The sequence below is a fragment of the Felis catus genome, chromosome D2, assembly GCF_018350175.1.
Source record: "Felis catus isolate Fca126 chromosome D2, F.catus_Fca126_mat1.0, whole genome shotgun sequence".
In the NCBI taxonomy this organism is placed as follows: Eukaryota; Metazoa; Chordata; class Mammalia; order Carnivora; family Felidae; genus Felis; species Felis catus.
The window spans coordinates 30,331,586-30,359,500 of record NC_058378.1 but is presented as its reverse complement, the minus strand read 5'-3'; the positions used below and the strand labels follow the sequence as shown (position 1 = coordinate 30,359,500).

At 44.2% G+C, this 27,915-nt stretch overlaps 2 protein-coding genes and 1 long non-coding RNA gene across 4 annotated transcripts in view; 1 reads left to right on the top strand and 2 right to left on the bottom strand.

The window, feature by feature from the left end:
- HK1 (hexokinase 1) overlaps positions 1 to 2,628 on the bottom strand; it is a 126,649-nt gene extending 124,021 nt beyond the window's left edge. The window contains exon 1 of the mRNA XM_006937834.5: positions 2,479 to 2,628. The gene's annotated coding sequence lies outside the window, so the exon portion shown is untranslated. The remainder of the gene's footprint in view (positions 1 to 2,478) is intronic.
- A 63-nt stretch (positions 2,629 to 2,691) lies between these two features.
- Positions 2,692 to 11,657, top strand: LOC123380793. 2 transcript variants are annotated; one of them, XR_006586978.1, is made up of 2 exons: positions 2,692 to 2,735; positions 11,490 to 11,657. It is a non-coding gene; the product is annotated as an uncharacterized LOC123380793 (long non-coding RNA). The 2 variants fall into 2 exon arrangements; XR_006586977.1 differs by lacking the exon at positions 2,692 to 2,735 and adding an exon at positions 8,805 to 9,071.
- Positions 3,985 to 27,915, bottom strand: part of HKDC1 (hexokinase domain containing 1) — a 49,863-nt gene continuing 25,932 nt past the window's right edge. Inside the window, exons 9-18 of the mRNA XM_003994002.5 lie at positions 27,591 to 27,824; positions 26,031 to 26,335; positions 24,281 to 24,426; positions 24,067 to 24,186; positions 19,371 to 19,466; positions 19,058 to 19,157; positions 17,210 to 17,393; positions 15,042 to 15,197; positions 9,343 to 9,576; positions 3,985 to 4,931 (exon numbers count right to left, since the gene is read on the bottom strand). Coding sequence (XP_003994051.2) covers positions 4,784 to 4,931; positions 9,343 to 9,576; positions 15,042 to 15,197; positions 17,210 to 17,393; positions 19,058 to 19,157; positions 19,371 to 19,466; positions 24,067 to 24,186; positions 24,281 to 24,426; positions 26,031 to 26,335; positions 27,591 to 27,824 — 1,723 coding nt within the window. The 3' untranslated portion in view covers positions 3,985 to 4,783. The remainder of the gene's footprint in view (positions 4,932 to 9,342; positions 9,577 to 15,041; positions 15,198 to 17,209; positions 17,394 to 19,057; positions 19,158 to 19,370; positions 19,467 to 24,066; positions 24,187 to 24,280; positions 24,427 to 26,030; positions 26,336 to 27,590; positions 27,825 to 27,915) is intronic.

The window sequence follows — 27,915 nt, the reverse complement described above, 5'->3', positions numbered from 1 at the left end:
CCCTAAATTATCAATAACCTACCTTACTCCCTGTCTCTCTTTCTTTCTTATATGTATGTATAAAAAAAAAAGGGAAGATTTTTAGTTTCATTTTCTTCACAGCATCATTCTTCCATTGGCTGGACCAGAAAGGAACTCAACTCCTCTTCTCTAATTTCCCCTTAGTTCACCCCCAAATAGAAGCCACCAGATCCTTGTATTATCCCTGACTTGACCCAAGTCCCATCCTTTCTCCAATAAAATATGGTTCACGAGGAGTTTCAACTGTGAACTAACAAGAGAAGGAATATATCAAGACAGTGTAGGTGGAAGGAAGGGGTTGTGAGAAATGCATTTCTCCCAGTTGCCATTCACTACCCCTCCGCATGGCTGGGCAGTAGGCTTGGAAGGACCTTTAGGTTGATGTTCACGTTGATCACACCAATAAGACAAGCCCCGTAACAATAGGAAGAAGCATAACACAAGTACCTCACACGTGTGCGAGTGGCTCACCGCTTATCCCCATGTCTACATACTTACCTTGTGTACTTCCCATAACCTTGTTAGGCTGTTATATTATCTTCTATTCTTTTTTTAAATATTTATTTATTTTTGAGAGAGAGAGAGAGAGAGAGAGAGACAGAGTATAAGCAGGAGAGGGGTAGAGAGGGAGGGAGACACAGAATCTGAAGCAGGCTCCAAGCTCTGAGCTGTCAGCCCAGAGCCCAATGCGGGGCTCGAACCAACAAACTGTGAGATCATGACCTGAGCCAAAGTCAGAAGCTTAGCTGACTGAGCCACCCAGGTGCCCCTATCTTCCATTCTTACAAAAGGAAAATGAAACTTAGAAAGGTTAAATAGCGTGCCCAATTCTTCTGAGTCCAAACCACAATGCCTTTCTGCCATCTAAGATGCTATCCCAAACAAGTGCCAGGTCTAGTAGGACGTTTCAGTCAGGGATTATTAACCTAGGTCCCAAGGGGGAGACCCCCAAAGTGGGGAGTCCATGAACTTCTTTAGGATTTATTTTCAATCACCTCTAATTGAAATTTAGGGGGTGCCTCGCCTGGGTGGCTCAGTCAATTAAGCATCCGACTTGGGCTCAGGTCATGATCTCACAGTTCGTGGGTTCTAGCTCCGTGCTGACAGCTCAGAGCCTGGAACCTGCTTGGATTCTGTCTCCCTCTATCTCTGCCCCTACCCTGCTCATGCTGTGTCTCTGTCTCAAAAATAAATAAACATTAAAAAAACCCTGAAATTTAGCATTTCCTTCCATTTAGAATGTGGACAACAAACCACAGTAGTGGTAAGCAATACCTTGGACTTTGTCTCCAGGAGAAACCATGGACATTTTCATATCTTTGCTGTTGTTGCAAATGCCTCAAAATACTGTTTACACGCATCAGGATTTCAGAATTATGATTATTAAGTTCCTGCTGGATCTCATTACAGTGCATTAAAAAATAATCACATATGTTACTCTATCACCACTTTAGTAACTGTGATTCATAAGTATCTTATGCATTTAAAAGCATTATGAGGGGAGTCTGGGTGGCTCAGGTCATGATCTTGCAGTTCCGTGAGTTCAAGGCCCGTGTTAGGCTCTCCGCTGTCAGCGTGGAGCCTGCTTTGGATCATCTTTCCCTCTCTCTCACCGCCTTTCTCCTGCTTGTGTGCTCTCTCTCTCTCTCTCTTTAAAAAATAACCTTAAATAAATAAATAAATAAATAAATAAATAAATCGAGCATTATGAGAAAGTACCTGTAGGTTCCTCATACTTGCCAAAGGGGTTTATGGTGCACACATACACTCACGCCAATGCACACACACACATACACACATATTTTCACACAGGTTGAAGGATGCGGCAAATGGTCAGGAATTGTGTTCTCCTCTTGTTCCCGTTTACGACCATATTGTACTGCAGATATTTATATGTCCTTCCTTCCTTGCTAGCATGTGAGTTCTAATAAAGCAGGAGTGGTATCTTCTATTCCTTTGAGCCTTCAGTGCCTAGAACGGGGCTTGGCATTCGCTGAACAATCATTTGTAGAGTACCTACTGTGCATAAGGCTCAGGTCCCATTGGGGGTGGCTGAATAATGGAAAGACTCAAAGGAGAGCAATAAATTCATTCACAAACTTGTTTGAGCATTCATTCATTCGTCCGCTTAGAGGATTATCTAATGGCTACTCAACGCCAGCCACTGAGGTAGGCTCTGGGGAAAATAGGAAAAATGAGATCTGAGTCCTTGTTCTCACAGGGCACCCAGTCTAGCTAACGAAAACAAGATTTCTGAAGACAGACAGACAAATAGGAATGAGGTCACTTGTTCCGGAGAGTCCGAGTCGTAGGGAAAATCTAGTTCTCAAGTCTATGTTTATTAGATCTTTTGAGCCAAAAGGTTACTGGAAGAAACTAACCACAGGATAGAAAATGTAGACTAAGATGCCCTTCATAAGAGGAAAAGTCTGTGGGGTCCACAGGAGGACAATTTACCTTGTTGTGTGGTTGCTGGTCTTGCCTAGCAAACCTTGTGGAGAAGTTAGTCTTCCATTGCCCCCGGTGTTTCAGGGGCCGGCCTGTCCAAAGACAGCAAGATGGATGTGTGCCCTCTCTGCAGTTCTGCTCTGCTTCAAAGATTCTATGATGCTATCAATTTGTCAGAATGTGCAAGGTTGCCTAGATACCTTGGGGTTTCTCTTTCTTGTAGGAGACCAGAGCTGGGTGACCTCCTCAAACCTGCCAAATGTGTGGTGAGAGACCAGGCGTGGGAGAATGTGGTCGTACAACGGCCTGGATATCTGGGCCAGATCATCCGTCCAGGCAGGAGGGCAAAGGGAGAGACACCCAGCAGAACTAGGAGAGAAAGGGATGGGGGCTGGGTGTGTCTTAACACCGAAAAGGAGAGCTGGCAAAAGATAACAAGGACAGCAAGGTTTGGGGTTAAGACAAAATCTGATAAAGTGAAACATTTCCCTGAAGAAGCATAACATCCAAATACAAAGAAATAAATTTAATGAATCCATACAACATCTCTTCCGAGAAGTATAACCTTAAAATACAAAAAATAATTTCACTTTGGTAAATCTAGGTCCCACCCACAGCAGTATCTCTATCTGTGTTCACTGAATGCGTGAAAAAATATTTCCTAGGGAACCTCAACTCCTTCATCTGTCCCCAGCTCCAGCTGGCCTCTCTCTTACCCTCCTTCGGCCTCCTCCATTCTGTCTGTCTGAACATCCTGCTTTAGCAAATGGTGACAGTTATCACTAGGAATTAAGTACATACATCAAAATCAACCTGGATGATCTGGAATATTATTCTTTTCAGTCTGTAGCCCATGATAAAGGCCTCTACTTTTTCCACGGAAAATTTCTTGGAACACTTCATTTTTCAATCACGCCTCCATCTAGTAACCATTTAGTAAGAACAGCATAGTCCTGGCTTCCCTGGAGCACTACAAAAACGTATCTAACCAAGAGCTTGCAATCTACTAGTCCAGATGAGAAATGCCTACAGGTAACTCTGTGACAAGGTAGAATGTCACAGGTGGCTCAGATTAATGGGGAGAGGGGAGGTAGAGAGAGAGAAAAAAAAGAGAGGACATCCACTGGGGCAATGGTCAGGGACAGGCCATCTCCACTTAGTTCTGGAGGGTAGAATGCAGACTAGCGGGGCCTGTGGGAGGGGAAAGTTCCAGCGAGGTAGAAGTCAGAGTGAAGTCAAAAGTCCCTTCAGTCAGCTTTAGCTGTTCAAAAGCAAGAGCTTCAGGATCATGTGATAAATGCCCAGTCACTGGAAGTATTCATTCAAATGAGATTTGGATAATTTACTAAAGATATTGTGGAAGATATTCCATATATTCCCCCCTGTTGGTAAGAAGTTTGGGCTAGACAGATGCTCTCAGCAACTTCTGACTCTACGTGTGCCTTATTCCACCGGCAGAGCATGAAGTCAGCAAGCGAGCCTCCCAAATGAAACATTAATACCTCATGCAAAGAATCTTGGGAAATCAAACATTCTTTATTCATTTACTGTATTTCATACACCTAGCAGTCCTTTAAACAACTATCAACAGCAGCAACACGAACCACATGTAAAATGAAAACGGGTGCCCCAAATGGCACCCTCCCCAACACACACGCATATGGAGAAGCACAATCCTACAGGCTGCTGACATTACTCACTTTAAGCATGAAAAGATTCCTACAGGGCTGCCTGGAAATCAACCTTCTTCATCCTGGAGCTGATACTCCGAAGTCTTTGTTCTCTTTCCATGTTTGAAGTCAACATGACAAGTTAAGGACAAGTTAGATTAGATTTCCAGTTTATTACATGAGACCCTATCCTTCTCAAGTGTGCATCCACAAGTGAGGACCCAATCTACTATAAGCAATGGCTGAAGCATTCCAGTGGGGGACTCGGCCAGCCAGGCCTCACGGGCAGATTGCATGTATATTTCAAGTCCAACAGCCACAGGACCCAAAGCCAGAGAGAACTAGCAGCTTGGGCCTCAACTGAAAAATTTGCTAAAAGGGGATCTCTCGGGCCCAATTGTTTTGATTGTACAAGTTGGCCCATCTTTGGCCCAAATATGCCAATGATAGGTGTCATTTAATGCCCTTGAAAAAAACACTGAGTAACAAAATGCTAAGAGTACCCGAGAACCCGGGGTTCTCTTCCGGTCATCCAGAATGTGAAGTCAGCTAGAAGCTTGCCTGTTGGTCCCTGACCGACTCATCTGCCAGAGGAAAGGCTGGTCAGTATCCAAGGCATGTGGGGCCCAACCGTGAGGGAGCCCCTATTTCTCCTTCTGTGCCTGCTGTAACCTCTTGGCCACAGCAGTGATCAGAGCAGCTCCCTTTCCACTCCCATCTTCTGACAGCATGAGTGTCACATCACATCGAGGAGCTAGTTCTTTCACGGTTTCCTGCAATATCCGAGAAAAGCTATAGAAGAGAGAGAGAAACATCATCAGCACTCACATAAGGGATCAACATGTTCGTGAATGATTCCAATCTAGTTTGTTCCTTCCAGCTTGCTTCTCAAGGCTCTAGAACAGCTTCATACACCTCTTCCTAAATAGCTGTTTTAATCTTACCTTTTGTTGAGTAACTACTAATGCCAGAGGCTATTCTAGGTGTTTTACATACAGAATATACATACAAAGTGTAATAACAGTTTAAAAGCATTTATTAGTATTTTCACAGCATAAAAAAAATTGATGCTCAGAAGTTAAGAAATTTTTCTAAGCTTGTACAACTAGTAAGTTATATTAGGACTTGAACCAGGCCTATCATGTTCTCAGCCTCACATTTTTTTTCTTTCTTTTTTTTTTTTTCTTTTTTTTTTGGTTCAAAAATCCCTAAATGTTTATTTTGAAAAATTTCAAACTTACTATAGAGCTGAAAGAATAGTTTGCTGAACGCCTGAACACCCTCTGCCTACACTCAACAAAGTTATAATTTTATCCTACTTGCTTTATCCATTCACCTATCCATCCTTCCCTCCCTCCATTGATTTTCCCCCAAAGCACATAGTTGGCCTCTCTCAACTATCCTTTGATATATTAAATCCATTTGAGGGGACATCTTGTAAGTTGAATTACCAGGGCAGTCTGTGAGGTCAAAGTATGTTTAACAGAGGCCTGGGCATCTAGGCCCCATGTCCTGTGATCCTGTGTTACCATGAATGGTACAAGTGGTGTTCATCTCTGAGGGCCAGCATGCTAGAGCAGGTTCTGAACCCGACTCCATCACACAGCCAGTGGGTGACTCTGGCCAACCGCTGATGCTCCCTGGGGCCCTACTGGTTATGAAGTAGGAGAAAGTTTGAGGTCTTCTTGAAGGCACAGCAGGGTGGTTAGCCCCCACCTTTCCAGAAGAAAGGAGAAATGGCTTAGTGGTCACAAGTCAATCAAGTCTCTCTTCCTTCCTTTCTTCTTTCTTTCTTTCTTTCTTTCTTTCTTTCTTTCTTTCTTTCTTTCTTTTTTTCGTTTCTTTAAGCATACAATTCAGTGTTTCTTAGCGTATTCACAAAGTTATGCAACCAGCACCACTATCTAATTCCGGAACATTTTCATCACCCTAAAAAGAAACTCCATGCCCATTAATAGCCACTCCCCATTCACACCAACCCCCAGGTGCCCCCCTACTTTCTGTCTCTATAGATTTGCTTATTCTGGACATTTCATATAATGGAATCGTATAGTAAGTGGCCTTTTGTGTCTGGCTTCTTCTTTCAATTAACACGATATTTTTCAAGGTTGATCAGAGTTATAGCATGTGTCAGTACTTCACTCCTTTTTATGAGTACTAGTCCGTTGTACAGATACACTACATCTTGTTTATCCACTCATCGCTTGGTGGACATTTGGACTGTTTCCCCCTTTGGTTACCATGAATAGTTCTGCTATGAACATCATCAACAAGTTTTTGTGTGAACATGTTTTCAGTTCTCTTGGATACACCTCGGAATGGAATTGCCGGGTCATATGGTAACTCTATGTCTATCTTTTTCAGGAACTCCCAAACTGTTTCCCACCAGCAATGTATGAGGTCTCCAATTTTGCCATATCCTCGTCAACACTTGTTAGTGTCACTCTTTTTTATTATAGCCATCCTAATGAGTGTGAAATGGTACCTCATGGTTTTGGTTTGCATTTCTCCAGTGACTAATGATACTGAGCATCTTTCCACATGCTTATTTGCCACTTACACATCTTTGGAGAGATGCCTATTTAGATCCTTTGCCCATTTGTTGATGGGGTTGTCTTTTTAATTGTTGAGTTGTAATTGTTCTTTCTATTTTCTAGGCAGAAATCCTACATCAGACATATGATTTGCTAATATTTTCCATCATTCTCTAGGTTGCCTTTCACTCTGTCGTATTCTTTGATGCACAGAAATTTTTAATTTTTATAAAGTCCAGTTTACCTATTTTTTCTTCTGTTACTTATGCTTTTGATGTCATATTTAAGAAATCATTGCTTAATCCAAGGTCACAAAGATTTATACCTATGTTTTCTCTTAAGAGCTTAATAGTTTTATCTCTTAAATTCAGGTCTTTGATCCATTTTAAGTTGATTTTTGTACATGGGATGAGGTACGAATCCAACCTCATTTTTTTTGCAGGTGGATATCCAGTTGTTCCACCATTTTCTGGAAAAAATATTCTTTTCCCATTAAAAGGTCTTCACCTTCTTGTTTAAAATCCCCTGACCATAAATGTAGGGGTTTATTTCTGAGCTCTCAATTCTAGTCCGATGATCTCTATGTTTATCCTTACGTCAGTACCACACTGAGACTGTAGTTTTATTGTAAATTTCAAATAGAAAATTGTGAGTTCTCCAACTTTGTTCTTTTTTAAGACTATTCTAACTAGTCTAAGTTCCTTGCATTTCCATATGAATTTTAGGATCAACTTGTTGATTTCTGCAAAGAAGTCTCCTGGGATTTTGATCATGATTGTGTCGAATCTGAAGATCAATTCGTGAAGCAATGCTACCTTAACAATATTAAGTCCATTAACATAGGCTGTCATTCTATTTAGGTCTTCTTTGTTTTATCTCAACAATGTTTTCTACTTCTCAATGTACAAATCTTACATTCCTTTTGTGACATTTATTGCTAATTATTTTATTCTTTTTGATTGTGTTGTAAATGGAATTGTGTTCTTAATTTCATTTTCAGATTGTTCATTGCTAATGCATAGAAATGCAATTGATTTTGTGTATTGATCTTGCATCCTGAAATCTTGCTGAACTTGTTTAACAGTTCCAATAGTTTTTTGTAGATTATTAAGGGTTTTCTGTATACAAAATCATGTCATCTACAGACAAAGATAGTTTCCTTTTTGCCTTTCCAATATGGATACTTTTTATTTCCTTTTTCTTGATTAGTTGCCCTGGCTAGACTCGCCCTTGATTTTCCCTTTGAAGTCACATATGTTTGGTCTGGTCTGACAAGCCTCTGCCTTGAATCACGTCTGGACTGAGAGACAAAAACCATGCAACCGTCTGGAGGCAGTGCCAAAGCAGGACAATGTTGAACAGCAGTGACAAGAGTAGGCACCCTTGTCTTGTTTCTGATTATAAGGGCAAAGCATCCAGTCTTTCACCAGTACGTATGAAGTCAGTTGTGGGTTTTTCATAGATGCTTCATCAGATGGAGTCCCTTTAGCTCTAGTTTGTTGAGTGCTTTTATCATGAAAGGTATTGTATTTTATCAAATGCTTTCTATTGAATCAAATGCACCTATTGAAATGATCATGTGGTTTTTGTCCCTTGGTCAAGTCTTGGTTCAAGGGAGAAGAGGCTCCCAGGAACCACATCAAAAGTAAGCGATTGCGAGGGGGGAAACAAGAAAAGATACTAGGCGGTGATTTTGGAGAATTAGTCGTCACCATAGGAGGGGCTAAGGATCAGGGGTTACAATAATAGTATGTTCATGTATATATTTCAGTATGATTGGAAACTTTTATAAGCTTGTTAATACTTTTCATTTTCACCAAAACAAAATGTTAAACATTAAATGAAAATAATAGCTTTCATCATTGACCTTTTTGTGATGTGCCATGCACTCTACAGATACTGTTTAACTTAATCCTCGGGGCACCTACGTCGCTCAGTCAGTTAAGCGTCCGACTTTGGCTCAGGTCACGATCTCGTGGTTCACGGGTTCGAGCCCCGAGTCAGACTCTGTGCTGCCAGCTCGGGCCCTGGAGTCTGCTTTGGATTCTGTGTCTCGCTCTCTCTCTGTCCCTCCCTGACTTGCATTCTCTCTTTCCCTCAAAAATAAATAAACATCAAAAAATTTTTAACTTAATTCTCACAACCACTTATGAGGTAGGTAAGATTTTTGTTGTCATTTTACAGATTAAGAACTGAGGCTCAAAGAGGGTGAGAAACTGATCCTCAGCCTCCCAGCTTCTAAGTGGTGGAGCCAGGATTCAAACCTACATTTCCTGATGGGGCTCTCAATCCTTCTGTCCACTGCCTCTGAGCTAAGAAAATTATAACCAGTTCATACTTGGCAAACACTCTATGCTGCACAAAATACTCAGTTCTCGTCACTTCCCTGTGAGGTCAGGTAAGAGTATGTTAGTAATAATGGCTTGTATTTGTGGAGCACTGTGTCAAGTACACGTAGGAACTCAATCCTCATGTGGCCCTATGAGGCGGAGATTGTTACTACCTGCCTTTTACTGGTGGAGATCAGGGGGTTCAGAGAGGATGGTGAGTACTCCCACATCCTACCACTAAGACACAGAGCCACAAGGGCTCACACCTTGTCTGCTAGAGCCATGGGGTCCACTTTCAGCTTCAGCACCCTCCCATCCCCACCTCTCCGGGGCACTTACTGAGGGTGCAGCTTGTACAGGGTGCCATCCACACCCACGGTGACCTTCAGGTTCTCAAGCCCCTGGTCTTCCCTCCTCTTCTCCACGATGGCTGCCAGGCCAGCACCATAGAGCTGGGCTGCCCGCCGGGACACAGCTCCGCACACCTCCTTCACCACAATGCTGTCCTCACACGTGCTGTCCAGGCCAAGCTGCTGCAGGATCCTCCTGACCTGGAGGAGGGCCAGCCGATCGCTGCAGACAAGCAGAGCGGGATGTCAGGACCTGCTTCGGGCGGCCCCGGGACCTGCTCCACATGGCTCACAGCCCCCCGTCCCCAGATGCCCTAGGCAGAGGGAGGAGAAAATGATCCAAGAAATGGCTAAGTTAGAGCAGAATGCCACAGAAGCTGAGACTCAAGAAAGTCTGCCGCCCCCAGGAAGTCCCATCATCTTTACAAAATAAAGCGTAGCACACAGTCTCTCGCACCACATCTAAACTCTCCCACTGAGCACGCTAGCTCCTGCTGCCCTGCTGTTTGATGAGAAGCTAGCTTTCCTTCTATTTAACTTTTTCTGATTTCCTGCTCTCTCTTCCCAACTAGACTACATGTCCTTGAGGGTAAGACTATATTCTCAGTAGTAGCCAGCACAGGGCTGTGTATATTCAGTGGGCAAGTGAAAAAATTAATATACAATGTACCATCAGCACCTTTGTGAGCAGGAATCTGCACGTGGGACCACGAGCATGTATGCGCGTGCAAAGCACCCATCGCGGGGACAGGCTGGCCTTGAGTCTAGACCCTGATTCTCTCATGGTGAACTTACAGAGCTCTGACTCCCAAGCTAAACAATGTGAAATTATATCCTTGACTGCCTCAGGGAATACTTAGAGAAAAAGAATGTTATCAAGAGAGAACTGAGAAAAAAAAAAAAGAGAGAGAGAGAGAGAACTGAGAAAGAATCTATACGGCTGTATAGTGGGTTCAGCAGGTAAATGGTGGCACAGCCAGACAAGAGAATCCTTTGTAAACCTTAGAGGTGAATTTGCATGAGACTACTTAATGCTATGGCAAGTATTCGTGACATATTAAGTGAAAAAATAGATTATAAAATACTATGTGCCATATGATCTTGGTTTTCATGAATGTGCGTCCTTGCATAGAAAAAAAAAGCAGAAGGAAATCTATTCAGTTGCTGGTAGGATTACCAGAAGGTTCTTATTTTCTTGCTTTTACTTTTGAATGAGCAATATGTGTATAGGAAGAAAAAAAGGGGATTTTTTTTTAAGTATGTAAAAAAATAAAACCTGAAATTCTTTCCACAGTCCCAGCCTTCACAGTTTACCTTGTTCTTTCTGTTTTATTTTTTTTTAAGTTTATTTATTTATTTTGAGAGAGACAGAAATAGTGTAAGTGGAGGAGGGGCAGAGAGAAAGGAGAGAGAGGGAATCCCAAGCACAGAGCCCAGTGTGGGGCTCAAACCCACGAAGCTGTGAGATCATGTCCTGAGCCAAAACCAAGAGTCAGGACGCTTAACCGACTGAGCCACCCAGGTGCCCCCACCCGCTTCTTCTTTCGTCTACATTCCCCCGCTCAATCCTCAGAGCAATCCTTGGAGTTAAGCAGTAGAGTACTTATCTTTTATAAGGAAAGGAATTGTCCAGAAAGGTGAAGCAACTTGCCTCAGGTCACACACCACAAGCAATCTTAAACTCAGACTCTGAGACTATAAGCCTAGGACACTCCCCACAACCCAAGAATCACTGTTGCATCCATTGGACAACGTGCTTTGAAATGGACCACAGACAGCATAGCACCTACCATTCCCAACTGGTACCAGATTGGATGTGATTTTCTTTTTATACCATGAAGTTTAAAAACAAATAAAATAACTAGAAATAGGAAACCAAAGCATCCAAAGCAGACACCTTTTGTGTGGCAGAAGCAAATATTTCTGGAGGCATATAGGTCCTGCTAACTTACTCTTGTCCAAGAACATCTTCCTTTGTATTCAGGACACACACACACACACACACACACACAGCAAAGATAGTCAATGTGCTCATCTCTTGCACATGAGGAAGAAATCATTTTTCCCCACAGCAAACGAGGATCGCTCTGGTCATCAACAGTGATGACTTTTAACTTGCACTTTTGAATCTAACAGGTTGAAGAGCAGACAAAAAGGGATGCTGGATATCTGCTGATCACAACTTCCGAAACACAAAATTGCTGCTGCTGCTGGGGCTGATTCCACCGCCATCTCCTTAGACAGCAAGAACAGCCCTACAACAGTCCATCTGATTTCTCTAAGTACACTGCTTTCACTTCTAAAGAGTTTTCTGTTTTTCCCAAAGTGATTTGTGGCTTGCTGGCATGTGGCCATGCAGACCAGGGAAATTACATGAATGAATGCAAATTGAAAGAAATTCCAAATACAAAGCCTCTTGACAAGAACGGCACTGGTAGGGAGAAAAAAAAAAAAAGCAGTGACATTGACACATTTGTACATAACTGGTGGTGGTGGAAAATGGAACCACCTTTTCAGAAGTGTGTCCACAGGGAAATGCTTCTTTTAACCAGATACTTCTACTCCTGAGGAAATAATTTGTGAGCTGCAAATGATTACACAAAAAGAATAATTATGGTGTTACTCAGAACTGCGGAAATCCATAAATTATAAGCTAGACATCTTATACTAAAGGGAGAGTTTAGTAAATTATAGTATAGCAATCTAATGTAACATTATGCAGCCATTTTAAATGATAATTACACCAAAGACTTGAGATGGGGAAGTCTCTAGAAGTATTCCAGCTAAAAATTGCAGGAGTATTAGCATTAACTTACCATCATTTTACAATCTCAAGTGAAATCACAGATCTTGGCAATAAGCATCAGTGACTACTTACATCATAAAAGACAGACAGTAGTGTCTAGGTGGCTCATTCAGTTAAGCATCCAACTGTTGATTTCGGCTCAGGTCACGATTTCACATCCCGCATTGGGCTTGGTGCTGACCGCATGGAGTCTGCTTGGGATTCTCTCTCTCTCCCTCTTCCTCTCCCCCTCCCCTGTTCCCACTCTCTTTCTCTAAAAATAAGTAAATAAACTTAAAAAAAATAAAAGTAAACAAAAGAGAGACAACTCAATGCCACTTCTGAAATATTCTTGTCCAAAACTCAACACTGAATCTACCCATGCATCTAGGTCTAACTATGAAATTGTAGAAAATATAAGAGAGAAGAAAATCCTAAATGCTATAACCAGCAAAATCTAGAGCACAGGAAACTTCTAGGAAAAATAAGTTTCTTCATCCAATATATTCCAAGGGGAAACAAGAGAAGTTTATATACTAAAAAAGATTCTAAAATAAATATATATATATATATATATATATATATATATATATATATATATATATATATATATATATATCTCAACCAAATGACCTGTCTGGACCTTGTTTGGATATTGATGCAAACAAATGCACTGTAAAAACCATTATTTTTAGGCAATTTGGAAAATAGAAACATTGGCAGGATATTTTGAGTTTAAGGTTTATCATTAGCTATTTTAGGTGTGGTGATGGTAATGTGGTTATGTTTTTTTTTAAAGAACTAATATTTTATAAACATATTTTAAAATAATTATAGGGGCACCTGGGTGGCTCAGTTGGTTAAGTGTCCAACTTCGGCTCAGGTCATGATCTTGCGGTTCATGAGTTCGAGTCCCCTTGTGTGGCTCTGTGCTGACAGCTCAGAGCCTGGATCCTGCTTCAGATTCTGTGTCTAGCTCTCTCTCTATCTCTCCCCCACTCATACTCTGTCTCTCAATAATAGATAAACATTAAATTTTTTTTTAAATAACTCCCATGTTTATAGCAGCATTATCAACAATAGCCAAAGTATGGAAAGAGCTCAAATGTCCCTCGATGGATGAATGAATAAAGAAAATGTGGTACACACACACACACACACACACACACACACACACTGGAATATTACTCGGCAATCAAAAAGAATGAAGTCTTGCCATTTGCAACTACGTGGATGGAACTGGAGGGTATTATGCCAAGTGAAATTAGTCAGTCAGAGAAAGACAAAAATCATATGACTTCACTCATATAAGGACTTTAAGAGACAAAACAGATGAACATAAGGGAAGAGAAACAAAAAGAATATAAAAACAGGGAGGGGGACAAAACAGAAGAGACTCATAAATAGGGAGAACAAACTGAGGGTTGCTGGAGGGGTTGTGGGAGGGGGGATGGGCTAAATGGGTAAGGGGCATTAAGGAATCTACTCCTGAAATCATTGTTGCACTACATGCTAACTAATTTGGATGTAAATTTTAAAAAATAAAAAATAAAATTAAAAAAGTTTTTAAACAGTTATAGATAAACTCACATAAAACGTGAGATTTGTTTTGGGGTGCCTGGATGGCTCAGTCGGTTAAGCGTCCAGCTTCGGTTCAGGTCATGATCTCGCGGCTCATGGGTTCCAGCCCCACATCGGGACTTTGAGCCTGGAGCCCACTCTGGATTCTGTGTCTCCCCCTCTCTCTGCCTTTCCCCCGCTCACGCTCTGTCTCTCTCTGTCTCTCAAAAATGAATAAACGTTAAAAAAAAATTTTTTTTTAAATGTGAGATTTGTTTCAAATTCATCCAGTTTAGGGGTGGGAAAAGCAGGAGTATATCAATGAACCAAGTTTGGTCATGAGTTGATCATTATTGCAGGTGGGGATGCAAACAGTCAGTTCATTTTACCATTCCCTCTATTCTTCTATGTTTAAAACTTTTCAGGGGCATCTGGGTGGCTCAGTCAGTGAGTGTCTGACTTCGGCTCAGAGCATTATCTTGCCATTCATGAGTTTGGGCCCCGCGTAGACTCTGTGCTAACAGCCTGGAGCCTGGAGCCTGCTTTAGATTCTGTGTCACCTTCTCTCCCTGCCCCTCCCCCGCTCGTGCTCTGTCTCTCTCTGTCTCTCAAAACTAAATAAATAAATGTTTTTTTTAAAAATGCAAAAGAGGGGCGCCTGGGTGGCGCAGTCGGTTAAGCGTGCAACTTCAGCCAGGTCACGATCTCGCCTGTTTCCGATTCTGTGTCTCCCTCTCTCTCTGCCCCTCCCCCGTTCATGCTCTGTCTCTCTCTGTCCCAAAAATAAATAAAAACGTTGAAAAAAATTTTAAAAATGCAAAAAGAACTTTTCATAATAAATCATGAAATAGAAACCAGAATTATAACCGACAATTGTCCTGTACAATCACTGAACAAACAATATACAGAGTTATATGTGTAGTATGATTGCAATTATGCAAATATGTTTACACACTTTTAAAAATTTGAAAGGGAACATGTAAAGATCAAAACAGCTATATTTGGTCATGAGCATATAGGTGTTTTTTTTTTTAAAGAGTTTTCTTTCATATTATGGACACATCATCTTTTTAGGAACAAGAGAGGATCATTTTTCAGCCTAAGCTAAGTCCTGTGTAACAGTTTAGGAGCCTCAGGGCCCAGGCATGCAGCTGGCCCTTCAGTTGTGTCCTGTGGTCCTGATGCAGCTGAGAGACAGAGCAGCTCTAGGAGGAAACCCCTTGTCCAGCCAGGCCCTTACTGTTTTTATTTTTAAATCTCAAGCCTGCTGGACCCCAGCATGACAGCAGCACATCCCAATCAGTGCCTCTCACACCAAGCAGGTGAACCTGCTCACACATCACCTTTCAATCTGGGACAGGAACTTGGTTTCAAAGATGCCCCTGGTCCGGAGACGCTCTGAAATCTGCCCACGGAAAAGGAGACCGTGCTTGGTGAGGTCAATCAGGATCTGCCGCACAATCTCCCCCAGGTACATCCCGCTGGTCATTTTCTCATATCTGTTTGGAGAATAGAGATAAGATCGGTAAGAGCAGGAAAATCAGCACTGGTGAGCGGTTCGCAAAAGGACCACGGGTCTGGGTATGGAAGGTATGCCCATTGGCATCCAACAACTGCCTGGTTTGGAGTGGTTCAGAGTGGGCTGTAGATCCAGAGAAATGCAATGTAGAAGTCTGCATGATGTGAGAAGGCCAGTCTTTGGAGCCATGTTGACCAGGAAGAAGCCAGGCCCCAGCTCTCCCACATACTAACCGTACGACCTGAGCAAGCACTGTAAGCCATCATCTATAAAACAGGGAGCAAACTCCTGGTCCCACAAGAGTGTTGGGAGGCCAGCATCTGGCGCAGAGCAGGCACTGAGCAAAAAGTGAGTCCCTTGCCAGGTCCCAAAGCCCGTTCTCCTTGGCTTTGTATTATAAATCTGGTCTACTAGATTCCCCTTGGCTTTGTATTTGGAGAAATCTAGAGATTCACTAGAGATTCTCTCCATGAAATAATAAACTGCACACACCAGGGGTTCTTTAAAAATATTGGCTCTCCTCCCCCTTTCTACCAGGCTATGAACTCCATGAGGGAAGGAACAAGAGGAAAGGGGGCTCTGTAACCAACAGGCACTGACCAGACACTTTGCACAGGCATCTGCAACAGTATTAATAACAGTGATGTGGAGCTAGACAGCCACTTCCTGCAGGGTCAAGTGGAAAGCTGAGTATACCTGAGACTTACGTGCTGGACTTGTACCCGCTTAACTGCTTGGGACCTCATCAGTCTAAGAAACCAAGACTTAGACAAATAATGGTGACAGCAAGGCAAATTCAAATGTGTTGCCCCCTCAAACTCTCACTCTAAAAATGTCAGCCTCCAGTGGATTCAGACACAAAACTGAGTCAGAAGGAACTTGCCCCTTCAGAAGAGCCATGATACTCAAATGCCCCAACTTGGGATTCAAAGACAAGGTTCCTTCTTTTTGGATCAACCCCTGGTTCAGCTGGGCTGACCACAACTCACCTTCCTCTCAGCTACAGAGACTAGTGCCAAAGGAAGACCAGGACCATTAAGGCTGGTCTTGGCCTTGCCCAAGCATCTTCCTGTACAGTGTTCTCAGCTCCCTAGTTACCAAGGCATCTGTGGCCCAGGTATCTCATTACATGTCCTATCTGTTCAACTTCTCCACGTGGATATCATCATCATGATAAATCTATATTTTCATCTTATTGTATATATTAAGATACTGAGTTTCATTGTGACAAACACCATATGGCCTGATAGTAAAACATTTACAATCTGGTCCTTTACAGAAAAAGTTTGCCAACACCTGCTGCCACGGATGGGCCTGGGTTAATTATCAATTCCTAGCATGTTACCTCTATTCTACCCACTGCTTTCTCTCTTAATCAAGAAGCTCAATGAAAACACAAGTGAAAATGTACTCTATTTTTTTTAAAGAATCATTCATTGCTTTCAGTATTTTTAGTATGACTAGTAACTGGAACATACCTCACAAGTGATTGTGACCCATGGTGGGACATGACATCATGACTAAGAACCAGTACTCCCATCCATCACTTGCTGCCCCACCCCCACCCCCAACTGCAACAGAAGTCACCAGAGTGGCAGCCAGCTCTTGAAAGGCTGAGGATGTTGACCCCTAAACTGGATTTACTAGAAGCCCACCCTGAGAGGGCCTACTAAGACAGCATTCCCCTGCTCTGTGACACTTGGCCCACGGTGAATGGGCTTTGTAACCATCTCTGAATCACTTCCAAAGCCACCACTAGACCTTATGTCACCTTATGGTAATTAGAAAAAGGTACCTCTCCTTTCCACTTGTTGGGAACTTGCCCTGTGTTTTGTTTTTGTTCTAGTAAGACACTTCACTGACCTCTGATGGAGAGTTGTAATAAAAATACAAAGCTGTACTGTCTATGATATGAACATAGTACCCTCCCCCAGAGCTGGTAATGTCATACACAGCACAACATGCATAAATACACACATCTGCCCTCCTCACCTCTGTTTGCCAGGGTTCAAAGACCCCTCATCCACCTTCTCGTCATATTGCGTCCGGATGTCATCTATGCAGCCATTATCTCCAAACCCTCCCCACTCGGTGTTAATGCACATCTTCCCTTCGTCTCCTTCCACCAGCTCGATGTTCTTCATTTCCTCCATGTAGCACATGTTGCTGCCTGTTCCTAGAAGGAATCGTGAAGGGACTTTAGTCTTCAAAAGACATCACCAAGTCCTAAAGAAGCAGAGGAGCACAGTGGATGGGAATTTAGGCTTGGAGTCAGATACGACTGGGTATGAGTTCCAGCTTAACACTCATCACTAGGCGACCATAGACAAGTATCTCATCTTTTAGGGGTCCAATTTCTTCATCTGTAAAAAGGAAATAACACCTGCCTTATATATTTGTTATAAAGGAAAAAATGAGATGGTGTTCACAAGCTTCCTCCACATAGTAAGCATCCAGGAAAGGGATCCCTGAGATAACACCATCCTCCTCCTCCTCATCACCGTCATCATCGCATCACATCATCATCCTCTTCCTCATCATCACTGTAAGCTATAGGCACACAAAGTGAGCTCCCAAGTAGTCACAGTTAGCAGCCAGAGCTAGAAGGGACCATGAGGAATTATCTAGTCTTAGAAAAGTAAACATTGGCATCCATAGGCCACCTTCTTTCTCCTTTGCTCATGACGTGGTCTCAGAACTATTCTCAGAGCAACAGCCCAGGCAGCGACTATATTCAATCAAGCAAGTCTCACCCCTTTGTCCTCCTAATTCTAGCCTAACCCCTCCCACAGATGAGGAAACTCAAGTCCAGACAGAAGGAGTAACCCGCCCACAGTCACAAAATGGTTAAGAGTTTCTGGGAGATGAAACTCTTGGCTGGCATTGAAGGCATCTCACTCTACCCCCTCTCCTTGTTCTAGCCACTGTTCACATTCAGGGAGTCCAGACAACCAACTGGAACAACTTTCCCGGATTCTGTCATTAGTGACCTGTGCCTGTCACTTGATGCCTATCATCTCCACCTTCATCTGTTTAAACCCCTTCCCTTTGCCAGTTGGAGTCATCCCCTTGAAATCCACCCTTCTGCTTAATCACTGCTGGACTTCTCCCAAAGGTCCCTAAAATACCTATATTATATGCCAGGCCACTCCCTTCTCTTCTCTTATACCTCTCTTCTTCTTTCCAACTCTTCCCCACCCTGTGCACCCTGACAGCCAGAAGAGGTCAGATAACAAAGGAGATGTACATTGGAGCCGCATGAAAATCTAGCTCCTTCAGCCCTAGGCCCACATGATCCAACTATGGTCTCTTTCCACCCAGGATAATTTGCCTCAAGGCCCTATTTTGAAAATCGTTTCTTTCTATGCCATCTCCTTCCTCAACAAAAGGGCAACATTGGCTTAGGACCCTTAAGGAGAAAGATATTAAGTAAAGATTTAGAAAGTAGGAGATCTGGAATCCTAATCTTAACTTCATCTCTGCCTTGGTCAAAGCTGGCTTTAGACTCGCCATGTAATGGAAAAATGGTCCCCATGTACTTCCCTATGTTAAAAGGAAACCACCAGGAAGTCCCGGGTGGCTCAGTTGGTTAAGCATCTGACTTTGGTTCAGGTCATGATCTCACAGAGATCTCACAGAGTCCTCATCGGGCTCTGCACTGACAGCTCAGAGCCTGGAGCCTGCTTCAGATTGTCTGTCTCCTTCTCTCCTTCTCTCCCCTGCTTATGCTCTCTCTCTCTCAAAAATAAAGAAACATTTAAAAAAATTAAATAAATAAAAGGAAACCACCAAAAGATGAGATGATGAGAGTAGGCTAATGGGACATGCCTGACCACTTACCTGCAATCAGGCCAATCTCACAATTAGGATCTTCATGTCCACAGGTCATCATGGTCCCCACTGTGTCATTCACGATCGCAACTATGTCCAGGTCAAACTCCTACAAAGGAAGCAGCCATATTGTAAGTAGGATGTACAAGCCAAACAGGCTCAGGAGGGCCACATCAGCTCCAGGAGGGCCACATCAGCTCAAGGTGGGGGGGTGGGAGGGAGCAGCAGAGGCTGGAGTCACAGGGCTCGGCACAGGATGGCAGAGTAAAGGGACCTGGGAGAAGGGGCAAGGTGAGACATGAGCCTTAACACCATAACATACATTTCTCCTCTTGATGGCTTCCCTGAGCATGTCCACCACATCTTCCCCTTCACAGTCAGTGGCCTTGAAGCCTTTGGTCCACTCAATGAGTGTTCCCTGAAGGAAAGAAGAAGAAGTTCATTTCAGCAATAATAGTTTGCTGGGACCACTGCACAATCTCAACATCCAATAGATTCGAAGTGCTGTGGTCGGCTGCTAGTCCAAACCATATGCTTTTGACCGCTCCATTTCTGCAGCCTATCACTGGGCCCAGAGCATGATGCCCAGACAAGGTCCACTGCCAAGGGGAACAACTGTAGCAGCTTGTATTTATCAAGGGTCAACTCCTGTTCCCTGGCCATGACCTCACAGAACAAAGGCCTGGATCATAGGGATTCTATTTCTAATTTAACCAAGGACCGATTAAGATGTGGGGCGCCTGGGTGGCGCAGTCGGTTGGGCGTCCGACTTCAGCCAGGTCACGATCTCACCGTCCGTGAGTTCGAGCCCCGCGTCAGGCTCTGGGCTGATGGCTCAGAGCCTGGAGCCTGTTTCCGATTCTGTGTCTCCCTCTCTCTCTGCCCCTCCCCCGTTCATGCTCTGTCTCTCTCTCTCTCTCTGTCCCAAAAATAAATAAATGTTGAAAAAAAAAAAAAAAAAAAGATGTGATTAAAGGGGCACCTGGGTGGCTCAGTGGGTTGAGCGTCGGGCTTCGCCTCAGGTCATGATCTCACAGTTCGTGAGTTCAAGACCCACGTCGGGCTCTGTGCTGACAGTCAGAGCCTGGAGCCTGCTTCGGATTCTGTGTCCCCCTCTCTCTCCGCCCACCCCTGCTTGTGCTCTGTCTCTCTGTCTTTCAAAAATGAATAAACATAAAAAAAATTTTTTTAAAGATGTGACTAAAGATAAATGCTACAAAATGTCCATCAAAGCATGGTTCCACAGTGAAAAACTAGAGACATCCTATCATTACAATATACATCTATTATCTTGTACATCGATATAGGAAATGTTAAAGTCATAAAAAAATCATGCTGTAAGAGAACATTGAATGTTAGAGAAAAATGTTCACCATACACTGTAAAGTAAACACATGTTAAACAAATACAGATGCTGAATTATACTATTATTCTTTTAAAAACCACACACACATGGGGTGCCTGGGAAGCTGGGCTCCCTTGTTCCTTTCCTGGTGGATGTACGTAGAACACTAGAGATTCACTAGAGATTTGAAAAAAAAAAAAATTGCTCTTTCTTATTAGTTGCAGTTACAAAAAATACTATTTTTTAGAAATCTTTCTTTTTTCTCCCCAGCCATCAGTGGATTTGCTCCCAGCTATCAGCTGGTCTCCTCCTGCCTCTTAATTGTGTATCCATGAACTTGTCAGAACTTCTGAGAGGCTGAGAGGCCAAGCGTCCTGGGTCAGGAGGAGAGGCTGTGTCTTGGTGCTCGTGGACCATTCAGGACTTTGGACAGCTGCATGTGGCTGCCTTCCCCATCGGTGATTGATTGACTGATTCATTCATTCATTCACTATTTATTTATTTATTTATTTATTTATTTATTTATGAGAGAAAGAGAGTATGAGCAGAGGAGGGGCAGAGAGAGAGGGAGAGAGAGAATCTGAAGCAGGCTCTGAGCTGCCAGAACAGAGCCTGATGCAGGACTCGAACCCGTGAACCGTGAGATCACGACCTAAGCTGAAATCAAGAGTTGGATGCTCAACCAACTGAGCCACCTAGGCACCCCAGTGTTTTAATTTTTAATGGCAGCAGTCATACAGCAATGTGTTGCCTTTGTAGAAAAATTAGAGTGTTACTGATAAGGACAAAGTCCCCCTTAACTTTCCATCCCCCCAATCTGAGAGATAACTGACTTTCCAGGTCAGTTAATACGGATGTCCCACATTCCTTCCCTGAGCAGAATACTCCTCAAATATAATTGCATAGAAATAAAAAATACCTATAGAATAAGTACTATTTTTATCTCCATTTTTCAAATGAGGAAACCAGAGAGGTTAAGTAATTTGCCTAAGGTCACACAGTCAGTAAGTGGAGAAGCCAAGATCCAACGTGGTTCCACACCCATGCTCTTAACTATTGTGCTCTGCTGCCTCCCAGTTAGGTAGGCAATATCTGTGAAGCACTCAGAGCATAGTCCACCACAGAGCAAGCACTGTGTGTGTGCCTGTTAAATACAAATCAAGTAATTGAGTCCATATGACTGATAGGCTGTAGTTTACTTAGTCATCCTCCATTGCCATTTGAATTATTTCTAATGTTTCGTTATTAAAAAGGAGTGAACATCCTTGTTCATTCCTTCTTGGCACATGTTTGAGAAATAGAATCTTGAGAAATGGGTCTTCCGGCCTTAGCATTCTGGCATTTTTAATTTTAAGAGAGTCAGCCATATTACCAGATAACACAACCCCTTGAACCCCTCTCTCCTCATTCTCTGAATAATTCGGGTGGGAAGGCGCTGCGGACGTGCATGTTTCCACGCTGTTCTCAGAGCCCCAAAGAGCTCTGCCTCAGTTTGATTTTGTACTGACCAATCAGATGAGGCCTGCATGGCTCAACTTTCTCATATGAGAAATGAAATAGGATAAAAAATGGAGTGTAACGCATACAGTAAGAATACTGTTTCTTGATTTTTTGGTTTTAATTATATAGATGTAGGTGTGCTGTGCATTTTAACCAAAATGGTTCAACGACACGGTTCCAGGTCCTGGTCTCCCCAAGGGTGAAGTGTAAGAGCCTGGGCTCTCAGGCCAGTATCACCAGTGTTTATGGATGTGGCAATTTGGACAAGTCACTACCTCTCTGTGCTTTTGATTTTCCTAACCACAACAAGGTGATTAAAAATAGTATGCATACATACAATGAGCTATCACTGAGTTTAAAAAAGGATGGAGGCGCCTGGGTGGCGCAGTCGGTTACGCGTCTGACTTCAGCCAGGTCACGATCTCGCGGTCCGTGAGTTCGAGCCTCGCGTCAGGCTCGGCTGATGGCTCAGAGCCTGGAGCCTGTTTCCGATTCTGTGTCTCCCTCTCTCTCTGCCCCTTCCCCGTTCATGCTCTGTCTCTCTCTGTCCCAAAAATAAATAAACGTTGAAAAAAAAATTTTTTTAAATAAATAAATAAATAAAAAAGGATGGAAATTGTGACACGTGCTACAACATGTATGAATCTCGAGGACATTATAGCTAAGTGGGATAAGCCAGTCACAAACGACGAATACAGTATGATTCCACTTAGATGGGGTGCCGGAAATAGTCCAGCTCATAGAGACAGGAAGTAGACTAGATGTTAGGAGGGACTGGGGGAGGGGTAACTGGGGAATTATTACTTAATGAGTATAGAGTTTCAGTTTGGGGAGATAAAAAAGTTTGGAAGATGGATAGCGGTGATGGTTTCATGACAACGCGAATGTACTTAATGCCGCAGAACCGCACACTTAAAAGTGGCTAAAGTGGTCAATTTTGTGTTATATCTATTTCACTACAATTAAAGAAATGGCACAAAACAAAACAAAAATAGTATGTACATCATGGGGACGTTGAGTGGATTAGATGAAATCTTAACAAATCTTTGGTGCCATTCTTATTATCATCGTCATGAGCTCTCGGGTTGACTTGTGTCGACCAGACTTCTCCCCATAAATTCAAAAGTGGTTCTCTCTTCTCCGCCAGCCCTGTAAGTAAGCCTGTCAGGGAGCACATGTGCTCCCCCTCCATGAGCTGGTGAATGGGGTTTTGGGGTGTTTTTTTTTTAATGTTTATTTATTTTTGAGAGAGAGAGAGAAAGAGAGACAGAGCATGAGCGGGGGAGGGCAGAGAGAGAGGGAGACACAGAATCCGAAGCAGGCTCCAGGCTCCGAGCCGTCAGCACAGAGCCCGACACAGGACTCAAACTTGTGAACCGCAAGATCATGACCTGAGCTGAAATCAGTCGCTCAACCCACTGAGCCACCCAGGCGCCCCCGGAGAATGGCGTTTTTATCCCAGAATTCCAAGAAAGCCTTGGTGATACACGTTTCTAAATTATTATGAATGATTTATTAAAACTGTTATCCATGATGTCCTTCATTGTCAACTAAGTAAGTGTTTGTGTGATAAATTCTTTCTCCGATTCTAATATCAGGAAGGAAATACACTTCTGATGCACCAGTAAGCTTTCATTCAACAGATAACACCCTGCAGCCTACCGTGTCTCCCTGTTCACACTGGCCGCCCAGGAGTTCACAGGCATTATTACTACCTAAAAGTTATATCTGGCTTTAACTGGTCATTACCTCTCTCCATCTCTCCATAATATGATTTAACCTCCCATTTAACAGCTCTCTTACGCATGTGTCCCTTTACTGTATACTGCCCTAAATCTCCTGTGAACTTCAATCCAAAAAATAACAGTGGGGCCACATGGCCGGCTCAGTCAGGAGAGCGTGTCACTATTGAGAATAGAAGTTATTTAAAAAAAAAAAAAAAATGAAAAAAATCTTTAAAACAAAAAACAAAAAAATACCAGTGAAAATGGAACATAATGAATAGAAAATATTAGTAGAAAACATCATCAAGTTTTTGATAATGTTTCCCCAGCTGCTCTGAACCTGAGACCCTTAAAACAGGAAATCAATGTTGACTCAGAGGTACGCTGAGGTTCCCTGGTGGAAGAAAGAAGCCCACAGGGCTGTCTGTAAGCCTGCGGGGCTGTCTTACCTTGTCAATGCTCGTCTGCCTGCAGGGAAATGAGAATGTGAAGCCCAAGGGCAGCTGGGCTCCCTTGAGGCCCATGTAGTCCAGGAAGTCAGCGATGCACTGCACAATGTGGTCAAACAGCTGCAGGCAAAGAGTGGCAGTCAGGCCAGGCCAGCAGGGACACAGGGTGGCAGGCTGGCCCCTCGGGCACAGAACTCCCCCGCCCGGCGCTCACCTCCTCGCCGGTGCCCTGCATGATCTCCAAGGGGATGGCGAAGATCTTGTTGTACATGCGCACCGACCTCCGTCCGCTTCTGATCTTTACCAGGAGGACCCGGAAGTTGGTTCCCCCCAGATCCAGGGCAAGGAACTTGCCTTTCTCTGTGGTGGAGAAAGTGGGAGCTGCCTTCCACCAGCGTCCACAGAACAGGGGCTCACGTGGAGGCATTGAGAGGAAGAGGAGACACCAAAATACAGCCGACTCAGAGCCTTTTCTCTTGGGGCTCTCGAGCCAGAGGAGTGTGGCCGTCCCCAAGCACAGCGTCAGGGCGCTGGGCAGGCGCTTTGAGGCTGACTGAGGCCGCCTGCTTTTCTTGGTATCTGCTAAAGGCCGCACTTGATACTTATGCTCAAGGAGCCTCTGAGGGTGAATCCAGGCCAGGCTACACTGACTGCACTGAACTCTGGAGGGTGTTTCCATCCTGTCTCTGTGGCCTAGAGGGAGTGTTCATGAAATGATTCTTCCTGCCCCCTGCTCTTCTCATTCCTCGATTCCCACACCTGCACGTGACCAATAAGAAGCCATGTCAAGTCCGACCCCCATTACCATCCAGGGCCAATAGTATCTCTCATTTCTCCTGACGTTGAAGAGCACCGGAGTCTGTTCTGTGCGACCTTGCAACTTGCCCTCTGCCTCTTCTCACTCCGTTCTGGCCACACCGGTCATTCTATTGTTTCCCGAATTTGCCGAAGGCATCACTCCCAGCCAGCTTTCTGACCCCTTATCCTGCTCTATTTTTCTTCATAGCATCTGCTGCTGCATGGCCCTTGTTTACTGTTTACTAAACGTTCATGGCTTTTGCTTATTGTCCGCCAGCCCAACAGAACGTAAGCTCCACAGGGGTAGGGACTGTGTTTTCCTCCCTGCTCTCTGGCCATGCCCGACCTATCGTAGGTACTTAGTGAAATTGTGAAAAACGAAGGCAGAAGGAGTAAAGAGATCAAAGAATGAACACTTGCACAGTGTCTTTTACTGCTCCTATTTTTTCTCCCCACATAGACTCGAAGGATATTAGCACTGGAAAAGATGTCTGTTGCTGTGAGACCCAAGGTGCAGATGTGTGGCTCTGAGTATGTCATCTGACCTCTCCGAGTCTCCGAATTGTCAGCAATAAAATGGGAATCATTTTTTCACTACATCACTTACGAAGTGGTTGTGAGGAGGAAATGAGATGAAAGATTCCAAAGAAAATCACAAGATAAAAAGCATTTTACAAAGGTCATTGTTTCCATGTAAGGCTACTGAGGTTCAAAGAGGTGAAGTGACTTGTCTAAAGAACTCACCCCACTGCTTAGTGGCTCCTCTGGGCTGAGCACAGGGAAAGGGTCAGAAAGCAATGAGAGAGAGACAGAGAGGAGTAACCAAGCCCCAGGAGAAGAGAGAGAGAGAGGAGCAGGCAGAAGACAAGCCAGACAACTCCAAGTGTCCAGATGGCAGCTCCCAGGGACAACACCTGGGTCTTCTGTTCGCCAACAGCGTGGGGTACACTCTGTGTCCTCGACTACATAGACACACACATGTGACCTAACTTAGGTATTCTCCCGTTGCAAATGCCTTGGATCAACCAAGGCAAATAGATTCAGAAGGAGTACCGACCTTCTACCCTACTCCCCCTCCCTCCATTACAGACACGACTCCAAGGCTTTTAAAACAAAACAACCTAACTGGGTTTGAGGAGTTTTGGAGAGCTCTGTGCATGGCCCACCTGTACCATCCGGCATCCCGCAAACGTAGGTGGGCAGCATCTTGACCGTGGCCAGCAGGTGGGTGTCTCTTTTCAGCCCGTACTCGAATTCAGTCCGCATCTTGCCCTGCACAGCCTTAAGTTGCTCTTGAGTCAGCTGGAACAAAGCCAGCACCTTGTCAATCTGCTTCCGTTGGGCCTGCACACGGGAGGCCACCGCTGTCACCATGGCAGCCCCCTTGGTGCTTCCACTCTCCGACAAGAGGAAGCGGACATCACAGTTCGGAACCAGTTTCCTCACCACCTTGTGCAGGCGTTTTGGGTATCTGAAGGCAGGGGTGATGGCAAAATATGTAATAATCATAAAGGCCCATGCCTGGTCAATGGGAAGAGACCCAGGTGTAGCAGTGGAGTGGGGTCCTGGGGAGCCTTGCGGAGCTGGGTTCACCTCTTTAGTTGTCGGATGGTGGGAGGGTAAGGAGATGACTGGGGGGAGGGGCTAGGGCAGCTAGGGTAGCAGAAGGGACACTTGGAGGCTCAAAGAAGTGGCTGTTATTTTTAAGTTTATTGAGAGTGAGAGAGAGCACAAGAGGGGAAGGGGCAGAGAGAGAGGGTGGTACAGAATCCGAAGCAGGCTCCAGGCTCTGAGCTGTCAGCACAGAGCCCGACGCGGGGCTCGAACCCACGAACCATGAGATCGTGACCAGAGCCAAAGTCAGACACTTGACTGAGCCACCCAGGTGCACCCCAAGAAATGGCTATTTTATCATTAATATTTCAATCAGCAGGGCATGTCCACAAGACTGTATTGGCTGCGCATCATCTCTGTCCAAACGGGAAGGGTTCTTTCCCCAGCTCTTTCCAGTGTGTAATCACCTGACTTCCAATACCACCTCTATTAGCCAGAGGGACTCTCACACTTCCTCCTTCTAGGAAATTCTCACTTCTCTGTGTTTTCTTACCAGTATCCTTCCTGTGAACCTGGCACCCTCTGCCATTCTGATTTTTCCTCATATATAACTGAGTGTATATTACTTGCCAATCTTACCAGATAGTAGGTACTTGATACTAACATAGATAGACGGACAGATGGATAAACACATGGATGGATGCCCTTCTAGTCAGGCAACTGGGTTTAGCAAAATATTTCTTTTCTTTTCTTTTCTTTTCTTTTCTTTTCTTTTCTTTTCTTTTCTTTTCTTTTCTTTCTTTTTTTGTTTTTGAGAGAGAGAGAGAGCATGCGCACGCACTGCAAGCAGGAGAGGGGCAGAGTGAGAGAGAATCCTGGAACCCAATGCAGGACTCAATCTCACAACCGTGAGATCATGACCGGAGCCAAAATCAAAGGTCCGATGTCTAGCGGACTGAGCCACCCAGGCGCCCCAGAATATTTAAGAATGATCCCCCAAGGCAACCCAGCCAGCTAGATGAATATAGTCTCTCTTTCCTCTGTAAACTCAGAACCAACAGGATGTGGTTGGTGCCAGCAACACGGAGAAGCAGCAGAGTTTAGAGAGAACCCTGGGACTCTGCTCTGGGGAGACACATTGTGAGGGATGCAGGCTGGCAGGCGGCACTCACTGAGGATGTATCTTGTAGACCGTGCCATCCATGCCCACGGTGGTCCGGAGCCGCACCAGCTTCTTGTTCTCCCGGAGGCGTGTCAGGATGGCTGCCAGGGCCGCTGCACAGAGATTGGCTGAACGGAAGGACACGATGGTGCAGACGTGCTGAACTGCGATGCAGTCGGCCTCCGAAGGCTCCAGGCCCAGATCTGTCAGGATCTCTCTTGTATTGGCCAGGCCTTCTTTATACCTGGCCAGGGGAATAGGAGTGAGAAGACCACATTTCTCCATCCCATGAGAGTCCCCTTAGAGAACCACATTTCCCACCTCGCAGGAGTGGG